A 17,927-nucleotide genomic window follows, 5' to 3' on the forward strand; every position below is an offset into this window, starting at 1 on the left:
GCATCCCTTGATAATACATATGCAGGTGATCTCATAAGACGGACTGCACTGAAAATTAATCTTTACCACGCACAGTGTTTTTTAGCTCTCATCTAGCAATAGAAGTTCACTGGCACTCTTAAACTTTATGATTAATTATTGCATAACAGTTGTCAATCTGTTTTCTATAAACATTTCTAAATCATTTGTAATAATTTTTAATAAAAACTGAGCTGACTAGAATATATACACTCCTCAGATATATGTTCATGTCGGCATGTAATAACATATTTACATATACCAATATTGAAATTTTTAAACTGATTTGCTACATTCCAGTTTCAAGATACGACACAATTTGTTTGGCCTTCAAATTTAAGCAGACCCTCTTCCAATTTTCTTGCTGAACTGAATCAAGAAACTCTCAGCCAGCTAATGTTTGGTCAATACATTGCTGCCCGGTCTTTCCCTTTCATTTCATGTGGCAAGAGGCATTAAATATGTACTTTAAGAAAGCCATGTAACTTCAGATGTATTCATACATTAAACTTAACTTGATAATTTACATAATTATAAGCATAATGCTGTGTGACATTAATAATAACCATGGTATTGTCAACATGAGCACTTAGAATAAAACTCACAACAATTAACATGTGAACTGTCTGTTAAATGGTGCAACCCATCTTGAACATTCCTCCAGTGGGAGTCTTGAGACAAGTTAACTGGAATACTTCTTGCTCCCTTTTACTCTCTTGAGACTGCTCAGTACTTCAGTATAATCTCTGCATTTCCCTCCTGTGTCAGTGCCAACCTCAAATGTACACATTGCATGGGCACTATCTACCATGCACATCTGGAATACAAGTTGAAAGGCAAATAAACACTTCTGCACTAAAAATACTTGTATATTTTACTGGTTAGTAGCACTTGTCATTGCATATGAGTAAAGAGATTAAAGGAAAGCATGATAATCTCTGTGAAAAGTGGAAAATTTTCTTTGCCTTTCTTTTTTATATTTTAATTTATATTTAATTGGAGGTCTGTTCTTTTGACCCACTAGTTTCTTAAAAATTGTTGCATTTCCTCATGAAATTTGTGAAGTGGTAATACTGTAGCTGAAAACATGACAGTAGAAGACCTGTTTTGTGATAAGGTATTTTATAATTGTTTACAAGTACAGTAGAACTTGGTTATAACATCATCAAAGGGACCTAAAAATAGTGTCGTTATAAACGAATGTCGTTGTAACCGAAATGGGCACTTCCACAGTAGCCTTATGTTAGTCGCGTAAAAATCTACCAAAAACCGAGTTAAAATGTTGCATTTCTTTAGTGAAATACATAGTTAAGTACAGACTAACGTAACATTAACGTGGAATTGCCCAAATTTGTAATATCAAAGACATATTACAGCGCTTTTCACTGACAATACACACCGCACTAATACTGTATATTAAAGGTAGGCCTACTCACCAAATTACAGTAGATTACATCAATTGTTGTGCCTTACTGTACCTAGATACGAGTACAGTAATCAGTTATCTTCATCTGTTTCCTGTTACTTGCCCAATACACACTTTCTAAATTACGTTCAATGTCCATATCAGAGAAATTCAGGAATGAAAATGACGTTACATACGAGGTTGATGCATTTGTGCATGTCGTACTAAGCAAGGTATAAAAACAGTTGCTTTATGAGGAATTAGTTCGTACCATTGAATATTTGACGCAATAGACAAGGTGTCGCAGAAACCAATGTTGCTATAACCAAGTTTTACTGTAGTTCATTAATTACCAGATTGAAAGGTTACAAAATCATATTAGTTGACTGTGAAACCACTAGTAATTGTACCATGTTTCATGTTGGCACTTCATTGTCTCAAGAGTCCCCTGCTTCCCCTCTATGATCATTTGAGCAGACACTAGTGGTACCGTCAGTCCCATCTCTACCAGGTGTGTATTGATTTGCTGTCTTTGAAAAGCAACAGGTGCTCTAGAAAAGGACTCTCTTGTATGTATGTATGTATGTATGTATGTATGTATGTAGCTGATCACCTAAAGGACACCGAGTAAGAATCTTTCTTTTTTTCTTTTCACGATGATGAAGACACCATTTCAAATTATAACAGCTGCCATTAGGAAGATTGTGTTTCTGTGTGTCAGCAAATTGAACGAGAAAGGACTGAGTATGCGTGCAGTAATCTGATACATTATGTGTATTACTGTGTTAGTTGATTTAGATGGAAAATTTGTGGGCATGTTAAACTTACTGGGCAAGGAGAGAGGGTATGTTTCTTCTGCCTTATATCACTTCCAACAAGAGGTTTTGTCAAATCATTGTAAAGCTGTGTCTGATTGCAGTTTTTCATTATTCCTCAGCAATGTTCTTGCCTTAATTTCAGTCCATATTTATGTTTAAGAAATGTTAGTTGACAGGCTGTAGATATATAATTCTGAGTGGATGACCTTGTTCTCATTTGGACTTCCTTCTAGTACAGTAGACTCAAGTGCAGATGCTTGAAAAATTGCTTGACATGTAGACATTTGAAGAGTACTATCTTCTGGGATATAACGTCCTGAAGTCTGTTGAATGTCAACCAACATTTCGGTTGACTTTCAGCGGACTACACATCATTAATCCCAGAGGATAATACTCTTCGTAACCACCGATGTGAGGACCTCAAATCCTGTTTAGGCATTTTGTTTAATACCGTGAAATGTATTCACTTTTATGTTACCGTATGTCTGCATTGTCGGTCACGGTAGCTGAGCGGTCTAAGGTGTGCATTGTCTTCGCTGCCTCGGGATCGTGGGTTCGAATTCCACTTAGGGCATGGATGTTCAGTGTGTGTGTGCGTGTGCGTTTTTCTGTGTTTATGTACGGGTAGAGGCCTTGCGACGAGCTGATCACTCGCCCAAGGAGTCCTACCGAATTTCTAAGATCTAGTAAATCGACGTGAAACGGAGACTTTCATGAAGGTTGGCCAAGGCCCAAATTGAGGCTGTAGCACCAAAGGGATATCTGTATTGCGTGTATTATAATTATGTTGAGAGGCTTCACCACAAATGATTCCTTACTTGAGCCTTAGAAAAATTGACTCGGTATCAGGGTGTAAATCTCATATCCCTGTAACTGCAGAGTTGCTTATGCTGCTTTCATTCTGCATTTTAAGATATTCAGTTCTGATTAATTCGGCTGTAAAGCAAATAATCAAAAGACACCAATTTCAGGCGTATAGTTTAATTCCCACATATTGTATTACAAATCGATAAAACATCTTGAGTGGTTTTAATTGTAAATTTTGGTATGTTTCTGCCATGTTAATGCACTTAGTAACACGCTTAGTCCCACTTAAAAATGACAGGTGGTAATTCTTATAAAATAATTATTAATGCAGAATTATCGAGAAATAGCGATACAGTATAATCTGTTCGATTATGGATGAGAGAAAAACATTGTGAAAAATGAACTGTTACCTCTTTTTGCTAAATAACAATTTGACCTACAATGGTGGGCGATTTATCCTTCGTTGTGAGCCCTCTTTCTGAAACGATTTAGTTCATACGGTTCTTCTCGTATTTTTGCAGGATCCCCTGTGGCATTTGTTTGAACGCCACAGCGTTCTTTGCCAGACCTTATGAGTGTTCACCCATGCACTGATATCAAATGGCACCTCGCATCAAAACAGCAAACCTTTCAAAAAATTAACTTCCAGCTCCATTTATTTGGCCATCATGCATGCCAAGTGAAAGACGAGACACACTTTTCTTGCTGCTTTGCGCTGGATGCCATCTTAAGATTTTCCATGATTCAAGCAGAACCGGTACACTGAATATCACATAACAGAACCCCCATGTGTAATTAACACATATGCAACAGACAAGCACCGTACCATTTACTGCTTTTTATTTTCATAACGTTTTACTTTTATCCATACCAGAACAGACCACCCTGTATATTCATAAATAAACGAAAGTAAAAAAGGCAAGGTAAAGCTATGCCTGTAACAGGCCGTGGAGGCCCATAGGGTTGTGAGACGTTGAGGCTTCCACATTTTCTAGACAGTCGGCTCATAGATGGCGGTAAGGTTGTCAGCCTTACGCGCCTGCCGTCCTTTATCCCCCCCCCAGGAAGATTCCTGGTAGTCATTTCTCTTAAAGGCTGAGTCGACCTCAGAACCATAGTGCGACTGGAAGGATATGATCACTTGAAAAATCCATTGGCCTCATCGGGAATCGAATCCGCGACTTTCCGGCCTCAACCAACTATGGTACCGCGTGCCCCCAAATAAACAAAAGTACAGTTTATATATATGTGGGTATGAGGTAATGTCAGAAAAATTTTAAATAAGTTATTTATATGTGAGATGATGATACAGTTTTGTTTCTTAACTCTAGGTCAGAATGTTAATAAAATCACTTCTCATGAAGTACACACTGTTTAAACATTTTGTCCATAGTGTGAGCTGAGGCAATCTGACCTCATACTATAGCTCCGAAACCAGTGGACAGATTTCTACAAAATGTATTATCATTATGTCTGTATGTACTAAAACGTTTCGGGTCAGTTTAATTATGAACCATCTGTCCACATGAAGCTGAAATCCAGCTTATTGAGTGTCTCAAAAATGAGTGATTATAAAGGAAATTAGTACAGTGTATAAAATGTAGATTTAATTAAGATCCAAAACTTGCTTGAGCCAATTTTGTGTCTGAATATTTAACAGAATGCAAGGAAAAATAATTTCTGATCATACACAGTACGATTGGCTTCGCAGCATTAGATTTATATTGGCAATAAATGAACATCAGAGTTAATGAGATGTGCAAAATAGTAAAGAATGCATTTCGTCTCTTGTTTACTGCATATTTTATTGTAAAATGACGTCCCTCGCACGTGTATCTCCTTTTCTTTGGACAATGAGTATAGCAACGGAAGAATGGCCCGCACTTCTGTGGTGCAGAACAATACCATATTCGGCCCCCAATTAAACTAGCGTTCTAAGCCTTAAGAATAACGCTGGGTTGTCCTACAAGACTGAGCTTTTGAGTATGGCAGCATTTTACAGGAACACACAGTTTAGCGATTGTCACAGGGTTCCATAGCAGAAAGTTATTGCTGAAGGTCTTCATTCTGTTGAGACAGATACCGTGACGCCACTTCTCTGTTGCAAAACTACGTAACAAAAAGATTTATAGAATTACTGGGTTTTTTAACTTTTTCCATCATCCGGAATTCTAGGTAATAGCGGACACGACGTTTCGGAAACTGGATGTGTTTCCGTCTTCAGGTGTAAAGGAAGACACCTACTCAGGTAGACCCCTTAGAAAGAGCTAATCCAGTGCTCTTTCTAAGGGGCTCAACTGAGTAGGTGTCTTCCTTCTCACCTGAAGACGGTAACACATCCAGTTTCCGAAACGTTGGGTCCTCTGTCACCTAGAATTCCGGACGATGAAGAAAGTCTAAAGCCCCAGTAATTCTGTTTGTTATCCACCATCGTCGGAACCCTTTAGAACCATAAGATTTGATTCTCCTTTATCTCTCATTCTTGTTCTTACATTTTGAGATTCAAAATAATTCATTTTTATTTTATTTGTACTGTGTGACAGAGTACAGCAATTCTTCCTGACTTCTGCTAGCTTACTCATTTACATTAACCTACCTCACCCCAAATACTGTATCCAGTAAGAGTAGAAATATTTGCATCATTATATTACCAAGCCGTATAGATTTTATTCAAAGAAAGCAGTGTGGTCTGTGTACACAGATCTTCAGCCCTGTAATCGCTGAAGTGCTCCAACCTTCGCGTAGGAATGCAGGAAGCTATGTGTATAGTTGTACGTTAACCACGTTGTCTAAACAGTATGCTACAAATTTGTGTACTTGAAGCAGTTCAGAATACTACACAACTGGAAACATCATCAGCTCGAATGTGGAGAACAAATAATGCAGATATGTTAGTGAGGAAACCTATTGGAAAGTGGCTACTTGGAAGATATAAAAGGTGATGGATATAATTTAGATGGGTCAGGTTGTGAGATGGACGGAACTAGGTCAGAATAATTCCCCATGGCTGGCTTTGTTATTAGCTATGTTAGACCGTCAAGTTCTTCTGCCTAACCTCGTATTTCGTTATCCCAAGGAACATGACACATGTGCTAGCTTGAAAGTGTTCCGATACAAAAGCGAACACAGCGCTGTTGTGGGATGGAATCTGGAGCCTGCCTCTGTATGTGTTGATGTACACATTTATTTATATTGGGATCCTTCGGTTGTTAAAATAATGAGCGTGACAAGTCACAGAAGAGAGCACAGTATGTAGGAGGTTATGAGATGGGAAAATGGATCGCCTGGAGTATCAGGCTAACATCACTTTTTGTCAATAGAAGCACGTGTGCTTCAAACGATACGTGTGTTTCAGACTGGCGAACACTGTCCCAGTACAGTTAACTGTATCAGAATTCAAGGATGGTTGTGAACCATTGGAAAGTGACCCATATAGCAGGCTGCTTGCGGCACTGAATAATGTGAGGAGAGGAGACTGCAGTGAAGTTACAGAAAGTCTTGAATTTTCGTTTGTAGGTGCCACACACCCTCATTTAGGATCTACAGAGGTATCATAATTGCCAACACATCCTACCAAGAATGCCGATGCAGGAACAATGCTGTGATTTCAGTGAAAGATCGACGCGAGTGGTACATTTGCCTAAACCTGACCCAGTCACAAATGACAAGCCCTTTATACTCATCTCACCGAGAGCCACAGTATCGCTCTAAAGTTGAAGTGTTGTTGGAAGTCTGTTTCTGTTATCCGAGCATCGTGAACAAGTTTATTTTTGAAGGTGGTATAGTCACCAAGGAGATGTTCAGCCATGAACAGGACACATTTTGAAGAAAGCAGTCTTCTGGGATGTGGCGCCTTGTAGATATTGTGTTAACCGACGTTTCGGAGGAACGTATCGCCTCCGTCTTCATGGTAGAAGACAAGAAGAAATTCGCGAGCGAATCAGCGTGAGCAGGTGGAACAGACTCAGACTGGGTCTGTTGCACCTGCTCACGCTGGTTAGCTCACGGATTGCTTCTTGTCTTCTATCCTGAAGATGGAGGCGATACGTTCCTCCGAAACGTCCGGTAACACAATATCTACGCGGCGCCACATCCCAGAAGACTGCTTCCTTCATAGTCACCGCCGTGAAAACCTCAAATCTTACGGGACACAGTTTGCCTGAGGCGTCCTGAAATGTGGGTGTCTGGCGACTGGATTCTCCTCTGTGACATTGCTCGGGTAAATCAGTCACCGCTTGAGCAGCAGAAAGTCGCCAAGCATGAGACTGAAGTGCTTTCGCACGCGCTCTCTCTTTGATCCCGCATTATGCAGTTTCTATTTTTCCCGTGATGAAGGGTTGTCACACGGAGTGAAGGTTCAAGTGGCTTTGAAGATTGCATTGCAGGTGATTGAGCAGAAATGTTTTGAATATGATACGAGCGCCAGCAGAAGTATACGCAAAGGATGATAATTTGAAGGCAGATTCGTCTAAGAGCTTGTTAGTGGTGACAAATTTAAGACATGGCTTTTCTCGTCTCTTTTTAAGCTACCATATAGTGGAATGAAAACATAGCCACGTGATAGAGTGACAGTAGACGGGTTTGGATTGGTAATTGGATTTATTGAACTCTTACAGATCCATGCCTACAAGTAATTATAACATTTTCACTAATTCACACACTTTACAGATCACTAGAGTACCCACTTAAGTTTTCGCAGCATTCTGTGTCTTTACCAGTCTTTTGGTAACGACTTCCAGCGGTGGACATTCCTCTTTCTCTGTGTTCCCGAACTGTCCCGGCCTCAGCTACACCAACTCTTGACTAATTGACTGAACTCACGCCCTACGGACTGTCTGCTTATAACGTCGGCGCGGACATCACAGGAAACACCGTATGTTGCTGTTTATGGGCCGTTGTCTAGGGCCGCCGTCATTGCCTAGCAGTGGGCCTACATACCACATTTTAAGGCTCTTTGCTCCGAATGGCCCACAGGCGTACCGCTATTTCTTCTTTTCCGCTGGCTGTGCTTGAGACGTCTCTGATCGGCCTCTCCTTCCTTCCCCATTTGTCATTTCCCACGGTGACTACTGTCCACCTTCTCCCGCTGCTTTCTCCTTGAGACCGCTGGTCCCGACCACTTCCCTGATAAGGTGCGAGCCGGTCCAGGTCTACTACCATCATCTTTGTTCTTTTCTGAGGGCTGTGATTTGGACGTCTAGACTGCTCGCTTCACGACGTCCACTCCGAGAGAGTGCCTGACGGTCTTGTTGAATGCTCTCTCGCTTCCTAGACATAGCTTCCGTCGGTCCTTTATTCCATTGTTGCATTTCGGGCACGTCCATCGTCTCCTCTCGAGCATCGGTCCTTCGGTGGCTCCTCTTGCAACATTGTCCCATCCTGGTTCCTTACGCGATGCAGGAATGGCACGGCCGGTCATCCGTCTGCGGGCGGCGGCCATCTTCCCGGACCCACCTCTGTCTTGGATCCATTACTTCAGCTATCGGCGGTACCCTACGGCTAGATGCCGGTCCGCATATCGGTCCTCCAGTGCCCCTATAGATTCTACTGCGATGTCTTCATTAGGGACTTCAAAGTTAGCCGCTCCGTCGTCTCTTCGCCAGGCCTTCATACTGGCTTCCATACTTTCCTGATGGGCGTCCATCTTGGCCATTATTCTTGAATTGAACCCATCTCTTTTCGCGCGCTCAGTTGGTAGGTTCTTATATCAACCACCATCCTTTCGTGGAATTCTTTATCTTTGGCTAGCAGCCTTTCCATCCTCTATTCCGTCATTTGTTCCATTTTTATGTAACACGACGATACAACTATCAACTGCAGTCTTCAGTCTAGCAATTCAATCCGACTGAGCAGTCAATTCAGTCCCAATTCTGACACCAGTTGTCACGTGATAGTGACTATAGACCGGGTTTAGATCGGTAATTGGATTTATTCAACTTTTTCAGATCCGTGACTGCAAGTAATTATAGCCATTTCACTAATTGACACGCTTTACAGTTACCGTAGCACACACTTAAGTCTTCCAGCTGAGGACGTTCCGCTTCCTGAGGGTTTCCCAACTGTCCCGGCCACCGCCACAGCAGCTCTCCAGTGACTGACTGGACTCAATCCTCACTCACTGTCCTGCTTACATGTCGCCACGGACCGTACAGAAGAAAAAAAGAACTCCGTCTGTTGCTGTTTGCGTGTCGTTGCCTATCAACGGGTCTACTTGCCACATATTATGTATATGTGTGTGTATATATAGTATATATAGAGAGAGAGAGAGTCATTGGATTTTTTTTATTTGAGCTAAACCGCACTGTGGCCCTGGGGTCGACTTAGCCTCTAACAAAATTGAGTACCAGGACTATTCTTGGGGATAAAGGACGGCCGGCGCGTAAGGCTGACAACCTTGTCGTCATCTATGAGCCGATTGTCTAGAAAATGTGGGAACCTCATCATCTCACAACCCTATGGGCCTCGACGGCCTGTTACAGGGATGCCTTTACTTGCTTTTAGAGAGAGAGGTCAAAAGATCAAACCCTATGAAAATGGTTGCTTAACCAGTTATGCAGCTGGCGTGAAAAACGGGAAAGGGCACCATCGTGACGAAATCACATGGCACTAGATATTAAGGGATATCTTTTCCAATGAAGGATATCAGCGTACTGAACGCCAATACTGTCACGTGTCACAGTGACTAAGACGCTGGTTTGGATTGGTAGTTGGATTTATTGGATACTTACCGGTCGTAACTACAAATAATTATTACACTTTTGGCGATTTCCCCACTAATACAAATCACTCGACACTAAGTCTTCTCGGTTTATTTAGTAACAGCTCTGCACAATGGCTATTCCTATGCCGTTGCCCGCTGCTTAACACTCCACAAGTGAACCATGACCTGACTCCTGTAGCGTCAGTTGTCTTCAAGATAACTCCTCAGTACGGACGCCGCGGAAAACACAACCTCTGTCGTTGCTGTTGTTGTAGTAGAGGTGTATGTACCTCGTCGTTGCATAGCAACAGTCGCAGCGCGGATCAAACAGAAAACGCCTTTCTTCTATTGTTGCGTGCGTGAATGATTCGGACATTACCTACTAACGGCCGGTGTTTACAGAGTCACTGCTTAGCACCGGGTCTGTACGCGACAGTACTATTCGCTGTCAGGTACGGTCCAATTAGTTAACCGTCTTTGTTGAAATGAAGATGACGTGTAGCATGGAGATTCCCCAGTGCCCAGTGGAGGATTGACTCCGCTCATTGTGAATGTTGCCCCATCAGCCCACAGTTCACGGCACTGTCAGTCGGGTTCATGCAGGTTTGTGCAGAAGCTGTCGATAGAACTGTAGGCGAAGATGTCCCCTGGCTATGCCCCTTGTACGAGTTACACATGAGAATTACACAACTCCGTACGAAGTGTATAGGCCAGTCTGAGAAGGGTCTGCCCTTTTGAAGCGAGACAAGTGCTGGTTGCTTGGTAACATGTACAGAGAGAGCATGTAATGTTTCCTCTTAATTCTTCACGGTGCTTATGCGGGCGCTACCGTGTGTTCTGGTGGCATGATTTCACCTGTCTCCTACGGTTGCGGTGTGCCGCTGCAAACCATGTCCGTAGCATTGCCCCCGGTTTGTATACCAACGCTGATGGTAGTTCGAAGTAGCTCAGGCCGTACACAGAAAGCATATCAGCATACTCGACACTAGTTTGCCGCCGGAAGTAATGTGAATCTTGTGACGTATTGTAGTCTCCGTGACACCACTGTACAAAAGAAATCGAGACTAAACGTTCAAATGCCATAACTGAATAGTCGTGAATCAAACAACTATTCCTACAGTTTGAGGTACTTGTAGCAGTGGTTATGAAGAGTTCTGTCTTCTGTAATGTCACGTTTAAAAGCAACCGACGTTTCGTATGAAAATATCGCTTCCATTTTCAGGAACGAAAAATAAGCGAAGCAAGAAACCAGATTGAAGAAGATAGTAAACAAAATACAAAATATTTTATGCTACAAATTGAGAGCTGGTATAGCGACAGGCTGGACGACCAAGAGGTCGGGGTTCGAGTCCCCGTAGGGCCAAGAATTTTCCCCTCTACATTTCGTCCAGATTGACTCTGGGGTTAAAACGGCCGGGACATGAAGATGACCACTCACCTCCAACTAGTGCCGAGGTCAAAAAAACCTTGAATCTTTATATCCACTCCTCCATACGCTTTCATGGCGTAGGGCTGAATTAGTTAAGCACAGGGAAAACTTTCCCTTTTATGCTCCAAATTACTCATATCTCAATAACTTTAAGTTTGCCGTTGGTCTTTGATCAACCTATGTATGTGCGTCCCTCTTTGGGTGAAAGAGAATATGAAGTTGCTGATCTTAGGAATCCCCGTTTTCACTACGATAGTTCAACATTGGCACTGCCATTAATTTATACAATTTTTATTTTGTAGAAGATAATGAATTTAACGCTACTGTTTCCTCAGTATTATCCATGGTAGTAGATCACAGTGTACCATACTAGTGAGCACAGTGCCTTAAAGTTTCCCATTTTCAAACAAACTAATGAAAATCTATACTTTTAACGCTTGTATATATTCTCTGTCCGTAGTTATTAGTTATTTTCGTAGTTTTTCATATGTTCATTGTAGTTACAGTATTTATGCAGGCATCTGGAAAGCTGTAAGCTTTGAGCCCCAGTAAAATACTAGTATATTGCATTAGAAACTTTTGGCAAATTACCAACCAACATCTCCTAATGCACACGGTTCTGAAATGGAGATAACGGAAGAGAGAAATTACGTATTTCGTATATTCTTCAGTCCACAGCACATCTCTTTCAGTGTTCCATCTAAAAGCCATCCATACATTCGTCATATAAAACGTAAATAGTGCTAAATGATTGCACATTCATATTCTTACAGTTTTGATTGCACTCCTGTTCACATGGGTGCAGTGTCATCATCTGGTGCGCTTCGCAGTTTGTGGTGCTGGATTATACTCAAAATGCACCGTTAGTTTTAAATTTTTTGGAGATACAAAGTAAACTGTGCCGCTTCAAACAGGCAGTGTAACACTGGACTCAGTTCCCATGCCCCGCGATGCAGACTTCGGGAAAAAATTCTCTCTTTGTATTTCATTAAAGTTGTGATGAATTCCACTGATAAGTATGTTTCGGTATGTGTGTTTTGCGTATTTATATATGTATGTAAATGTATATGCACATACTAAGTAAATAGAAGAGAAAAGGAATGTGGGAGGCCACCAAATGGATGGAGTGAACAGAGAAAATTGTAATTAGAATGGGTCCAATCCTTGAAGATGATGATTACTTGTTGGGGCCAAGGTGTTAGTTCAGCTACTGTTCGGTTCGCATGAGTTTTCTCAATAGTTCATGTAATAACAGTTGTTAATATTTCTTTATTGTTTATCTCATGGAAAACAGCTTTTTATTTGAAATTCAGAAATGCATTTTAGCATTTGCACAAGTAGACAAGTATGCACATGAACAACTATATGCGTTCACTTACCAATTTTCCCATCTTCACATAAATGTTATTATTTTATACCGCCATTTTTAATCACACTAGAAAAGAAAGCATTCTAATTGTATGGAATCTCAGTGAATTGTAGTTGTTTTCGTTTTCTGTTTGTCCGACCCTCTTGCTCGCAGACGAGACCGGCAACCGATGGAAAGGATTCAAAGCACCGGCAGCTTCAGGGGCCGCTACGGATCGCTCGCGATTCCGCCCGGCACCCTACACCCGCCCGACCAAGTAATGGGCCAGCCGCGGCACCACCTGCACCAATAGCAGCAGCAGTGGCGGCATCTGCTGCTGTTTTACCCTAAGTGACAACAGCGGAAGGGAGGGGGCGGCCCCGCACCACCCCCACCCTGCTCCGCTCTGCTCTTGTGTGTTTGAGAAATTCTGCGATGATGCAAGATGTGAGTGAAGCTGCCCAAATTTCAGATAAATTCAACCAAGAAAAATGGAATTATGTGATGACAATTATGGAGTGGAAGTGTGTCAGTGGCAGTGATTGCACAGCATGGAGACTCACTCTTCATGCTTAGTATCCATTCTTGTGAATATGTATTCGGTTACATGTTTTCAGTTCCCCTTTAATCCGTCCTTTCACATTTTAATATTTGGTAAATCCTATACCCCCCAAATGGTGTCAACTTTAATTATTCCGAGAGTTGTTTAATACTTTTGTAACTATGACTTATAATTTGTTTGTAACAAGCCACATAATTTCATCTTTGTCCCTATGTAATAATCACAGGACCAAATGAATGTAATGAAAAAGACAATCACAACAGGTGACTGATTAAGGAACAAAGACAAGGTCTGAATATAGGAACTCCAAATTAGTTATGATAACAGAAAAATCTTGGTTGGTGACATTCCAAGCAGCACAAAGTAACCAGGAACCTTACACACATGCATTGCGGAAGTCAGTCAGTTTTCTTGTTTAGTTCGTTGGTGCCACTATAGTTGTGCCAATAAAGTGTTTTTGAGTTCTGTAATGTGGAAGGCAGGATTGGCATTTCTTATTACAAAAATTTGTTCATGAAAATTAAGGTGGAACAACTATGCGATAATAAAGGGTATTGATAATAGGGCAGCATTGCTAAATTAGTATTTTAATAATTATGACACTAATTGAATTGTCTTTATACATAATCTTGTACTTGTTTTCATTTATTTTTATTTTAGTGTCAGCTTATTCTTAACATGAGAAGTATGCTATGTATTATGTAACACATAGAAGTTTAGATATATTAGATAATAACTTATCTTGCAGCATTGTGGTGTATGCTGAGTAGTTAGATTTTGCTTTTTCTAGTAGAAGTGGTGGCAGCTGGCTGTTCCACCTTAACGAGTTACTCCAGCTCCTCTTCTGACTAGCCACTGTGTTTTTCTTATATGTGTTCTCTAAATAACCTCTATTCTTGATTATAGATGTGTAAGAAAATAGTTGGACATTATTAATCAACTCCCAGGTGGAGGGCTAATTTACAGATGGACAGCAAATTAATAATATGTAGTTTGAAAGAAAACTATCATCCTTTGTTTTTAAAGAACTTACCTTCCTTTTATGCCAATATTTAAAAGAAAAAATGCAAACAAGTCCAATCTATGTGAAACTTAATGACATAATTGCGACAGTAGTGTACAGGCTTAAATGTACTTGGCTGCCCCAAGTGGACTTTTTCATGAATGTAAAAACCAAATCCCAATCAAACACTTAAATAATTCTCTTGTTTCCATGAAACTGGATCTAGATATTTATATGTCTTTTAAAAAACTATAAAACAATATTATAATAATAATAACAATAAAAATAATTACTAGTAGAGTAGAATGAGATGTAACAAAGTCCTTAATTTGTTTCATACAGTTTTAATTTTTCATAAGATTATCTTTGTAAGTTTTTTTCATTATTACATTTGTGAAACCTTCACCCCAAATAAAGCTGTTGTCTGTAGAAATGATGTGAAATAATTTTGTAATAATGTAATGTGATTGAAACCTATTTTAGACGTCACCAGGTCACTCTTAATGTAAATCACAGCCATTTAAAACAAACTAAAACAAAACTTGTGGCCCCAGAGTCTGGAACCGAAAATATGCCAGGTAAACCAGCAGCTCAATTTCTAAACAAAGTAGTTTCCAATTATAGTTTTTATTTTATATGCTAATTATAAATTCCTCAGCCCCTAACTTGCATTCTATAACAAAACCAAAATTAAAGCCCAGACGCATCTAAAATGATTAAAGAACTCAACCCATATATTAATAAAATGGAAAAAAAAAGCATCCTTATTGGATGTAAACATTTAAATAACAGACACTTCCTCCATCTTTACTTTGAAAATAAACAGTACGTTAGTACATTGCAGTGCTAAATGAATTTATAGTTAGCATAGTAGCATGTTAAATTATGTGCATATATTGATTATATAAATTTGAATTTAATAAGACAACTTGAATATGAAGTGTATTGTAAAACTGATTATTTTTTATCTTATTGCAGCTTGGTGGTGATGCTGAAGACTGACAGCTTGAAGACACCACCAGGGGGCACCCTGGCACCTACCTACATGTCTATTTGTGTAATTCATCAGTTCTGTAGAAATTACAACATCCAATTCTTTTCAGCCTTATACCATTCCAGTTTTTATTTGATGTTATATTACTTGTTAAATAAAGATATTTTTATACATACGTGACTACTTCCAGAGTTACTTTTCAGTTTCCTGTCCAGACACCAGAATGATACAGCAGTTAACAATAGTCATGCCTTTCCGTGTTCCACAACCATCCTTCTAAATTCATATCAGAAAAGTTCAAAACACATGCAGTATTTTTTTTATGTTTTGTGTTATATTAGAGTTAACTAGACTACCATATGACAATGGCAGCCATAATTTTATCTAGGTTGTACATTCTTAAACACATTTCATTCATTCCAATATTGGAAGTGATGTAAATGTTATGAATGATAATAGTTATTTACAGACTATGATAATACATATCTCTAAATTGGTTTTGTGTGGCTATTCAGTATTGCATATAGGCACATCAGCACATCTCTTCAGGTTTGCCTATGACATTTGACGAGCATTCAGGCGTGTATATGGAAGCTTCATTTACTCCATCCATTATGGATGTGTTTTTACTCTCATATCATTTCACATATAAAAATTGCATTAGGGTAATATGTTTCTGTAAAGGTAGGAGTGCTTTGCTTTGACACTATGTGTATGTGCTCCTTCATCTGCTGCCTTTTAGTTCAGAGAATAAATGTATTTATATCACAGTGGGACATTATTAAAAAACTTGTTACATGGGTTTTATAGTTGTTTCATGTTTTGTGCCATAAATTTTCTTCAGAATAACTACTCCATCAGAATACTTCGTTAATTTTTTAGGAATGATACATATTGCTGCGTGGTCAGGCCATTCTCCTTGATCTACATATTAGAACAATTTTTACCTCTACTGTTAAATTTGCATATGATATTTAAACGTGGACTTGAGTCACTTTGACAGTAACTGCAATACTGCAATAGTATCTTTCAAAACAAGAAAGAACAAGAACAAGAAAGTTTTTGGTTGCATGTTGTAACTGTTCCATCCTCTTACCCCCTCCCCGACACATACACACACTTGGCAGATAATGTGTGTCAGTGTTTTAATTAATGGTGTTAATACTGAAAGACCAGTACAAATTTATAGGAAGGAATTTCATCTTACGCTCTTCATCTACAGGAGAATAATCTGAGAGCCTGCCCCATGTCTTTCAGCCCATCCTGCATTTGGACTGACATAGTCAGTGGGCCAGTAGCTTAAATTCATTAAAATTTCTATTCACTATCCAGTAAAACTTCTAAGAGCTGACATGAAATGAGTTTATGCATTGTGCAATCCAGTCATTTCACTTCTTGTGTCAAATTAAAAGTTAGGAAAAATTTCTGGCATAAATTTCAAGATATTGTGGATCTAAATACAATAAAAATATTCATACAGTCATAAATAATTTACACAGGGATGTTGTGAACAAAAAGAACCAAATCAATTGCCAAATACTCAGAGAAGAGAATTTGAATGGAAATGTAACGCCCTCAAACATCCCTCTTTAAAATGTCTTAAGACACCTTGTACTGGAAACTGAGCTTTAAAGTTGCAGGTTTTAACTGGCTTCAATTTGTGTGTAGACTGTCATTATTACATCCCTGAACAAGGTGTCATGTGATTTCCCAATATTGTCCATACAAATCTGGTCAGTTATCATCCTTACTTACTTACTTACTTACTTAAGGAGCTGAGCCCTTCTTGAGGAGAAGCCAAATCTGCAGCTACTCAAGAATTTCCCAGCATTTTATTGAACCCGAAGGTTTATTACCGTGTTCACAAGAGACCTCCACTGGTCCCTATCCTGAGCCAGATCAATCCAATCAATACCATCCCATCCTATCTCTCTTAAGATCCATTTTAATATTGTCCACCTACCTATGCCTTGGTCATCCCAGTGGTCTCTTTCCTTCTGGCTTTCCCACCAATATCCTATATGCATTCCTCTTCTCCCCCATTCGTGCTGCAGCCCATGCCCACAACATCCTCCTTGTCTTCATGGGTGTAATTATACTTAAAGAAGAGTACAAGTTATGAAGCTCCTCATTATGCAGTTTTCCCCAACCTCCTGTCACTTCATCTCTCTTTGGTTCATTATTCTCAACACCCTGTTCTCAAACACCCACAGTCATCCCTTAATGTCAGAAACCAAGTTTCACACCCATACAGAACCACAGGCAAAATTATAGTTTCGTATATTCTAATTTTTATATTTTTGGACAGCAGACGAGAAGACGAAAGGTTCTGGACTGAATGGTAGCAAGCATTACCCGAGTTCAGTCTCCTCTTAATTTCCTCCTGAATCAGGTTTTGATGTGTTATCATCGTTTCCAAATATTTGAACTGTGCCACATTTTCAAAACATGTTACTATCTTTATGTCATGATTTTGCCCTGCTTTTTGGTGAGGAGACAGCAACGTATACTTAGTTTTCTCAGTGTTTACTTCTAGACCAACCTCCCTGCTAGTAGGGTCAATTAAAGTTTGTGTGTTTCTCTTTATGATGTTTATATTATCACCCAGTAGATTCAGATCATCAGCATAGGCCAACAGCTGATATGTCCCATTTAATTTCAATCCCAGCTGTTTTTCCTGGACCTACCTAATGGCATATTCAAAAGCAAAGTTGGAAAGTAGTGGCAATAAAGCATCTTCTTTTACACCATTCTGGATACAAAAATTATCAGACAAATGTTTACCTATACGGACTTTACCATATGTTCCGTTTAAACAGATTTTAATCAGCCTAACTAGTTTC

General features: G+C 39.8%; 1 protein-coding gene across 3 annotated transcripts in view; it reads left to right on the plus strand.

Annotated features, from left to right (window-relative positions):
• Positions 1 to 15,257, plus strand: part of LOC111874436 (KH domain-containing, RNA-binding, signal transduction-associated protein 2) — a 255,170-nt gene extending 239,913 nt beyond the window's left edge. The window contains exons 6-7 of one of the 3 annotated variants that reach the window (XR_002844564.2): positions 12,700 to 12,972; positions 15,069 to 15,257. Coding sequence is in view for 2 of the 3 variants with exons in the window: in XM_023869946.2 (XP_023725714.1) it covers positions 12,700 to 12,806 (107 nt within the window). In the remaining variant the exon portion in view is untranslated. Of the gene's footprint in view, positions 1 to 12,699; positions 13,562 to 15,068 lie in introns of those variants that run through there. The other 2 variants (XM_023869947.2, XM_023869946.2) reach the window with 2 other exon arrangements.
• The last annotated feature ends 2,670 nt before the right edge of the window (positions 15,258 to 17,927 follow it).

Source organism: Cryptotermes secundus, unplaced genomic scaffold (assembly GCF_002891405.2).
Source record: "Cryptotermes secundus unplaced genomic scaffold, Csec_1.0 scaffold328, whole genome shotgun sequence".
Lineage (NCBI taxonomy): Eukaryota > Metazoa > Arthropoda > Insecta > Blattodea > Kalotermitidae > Cryptotermes > Cryptotermes secundus.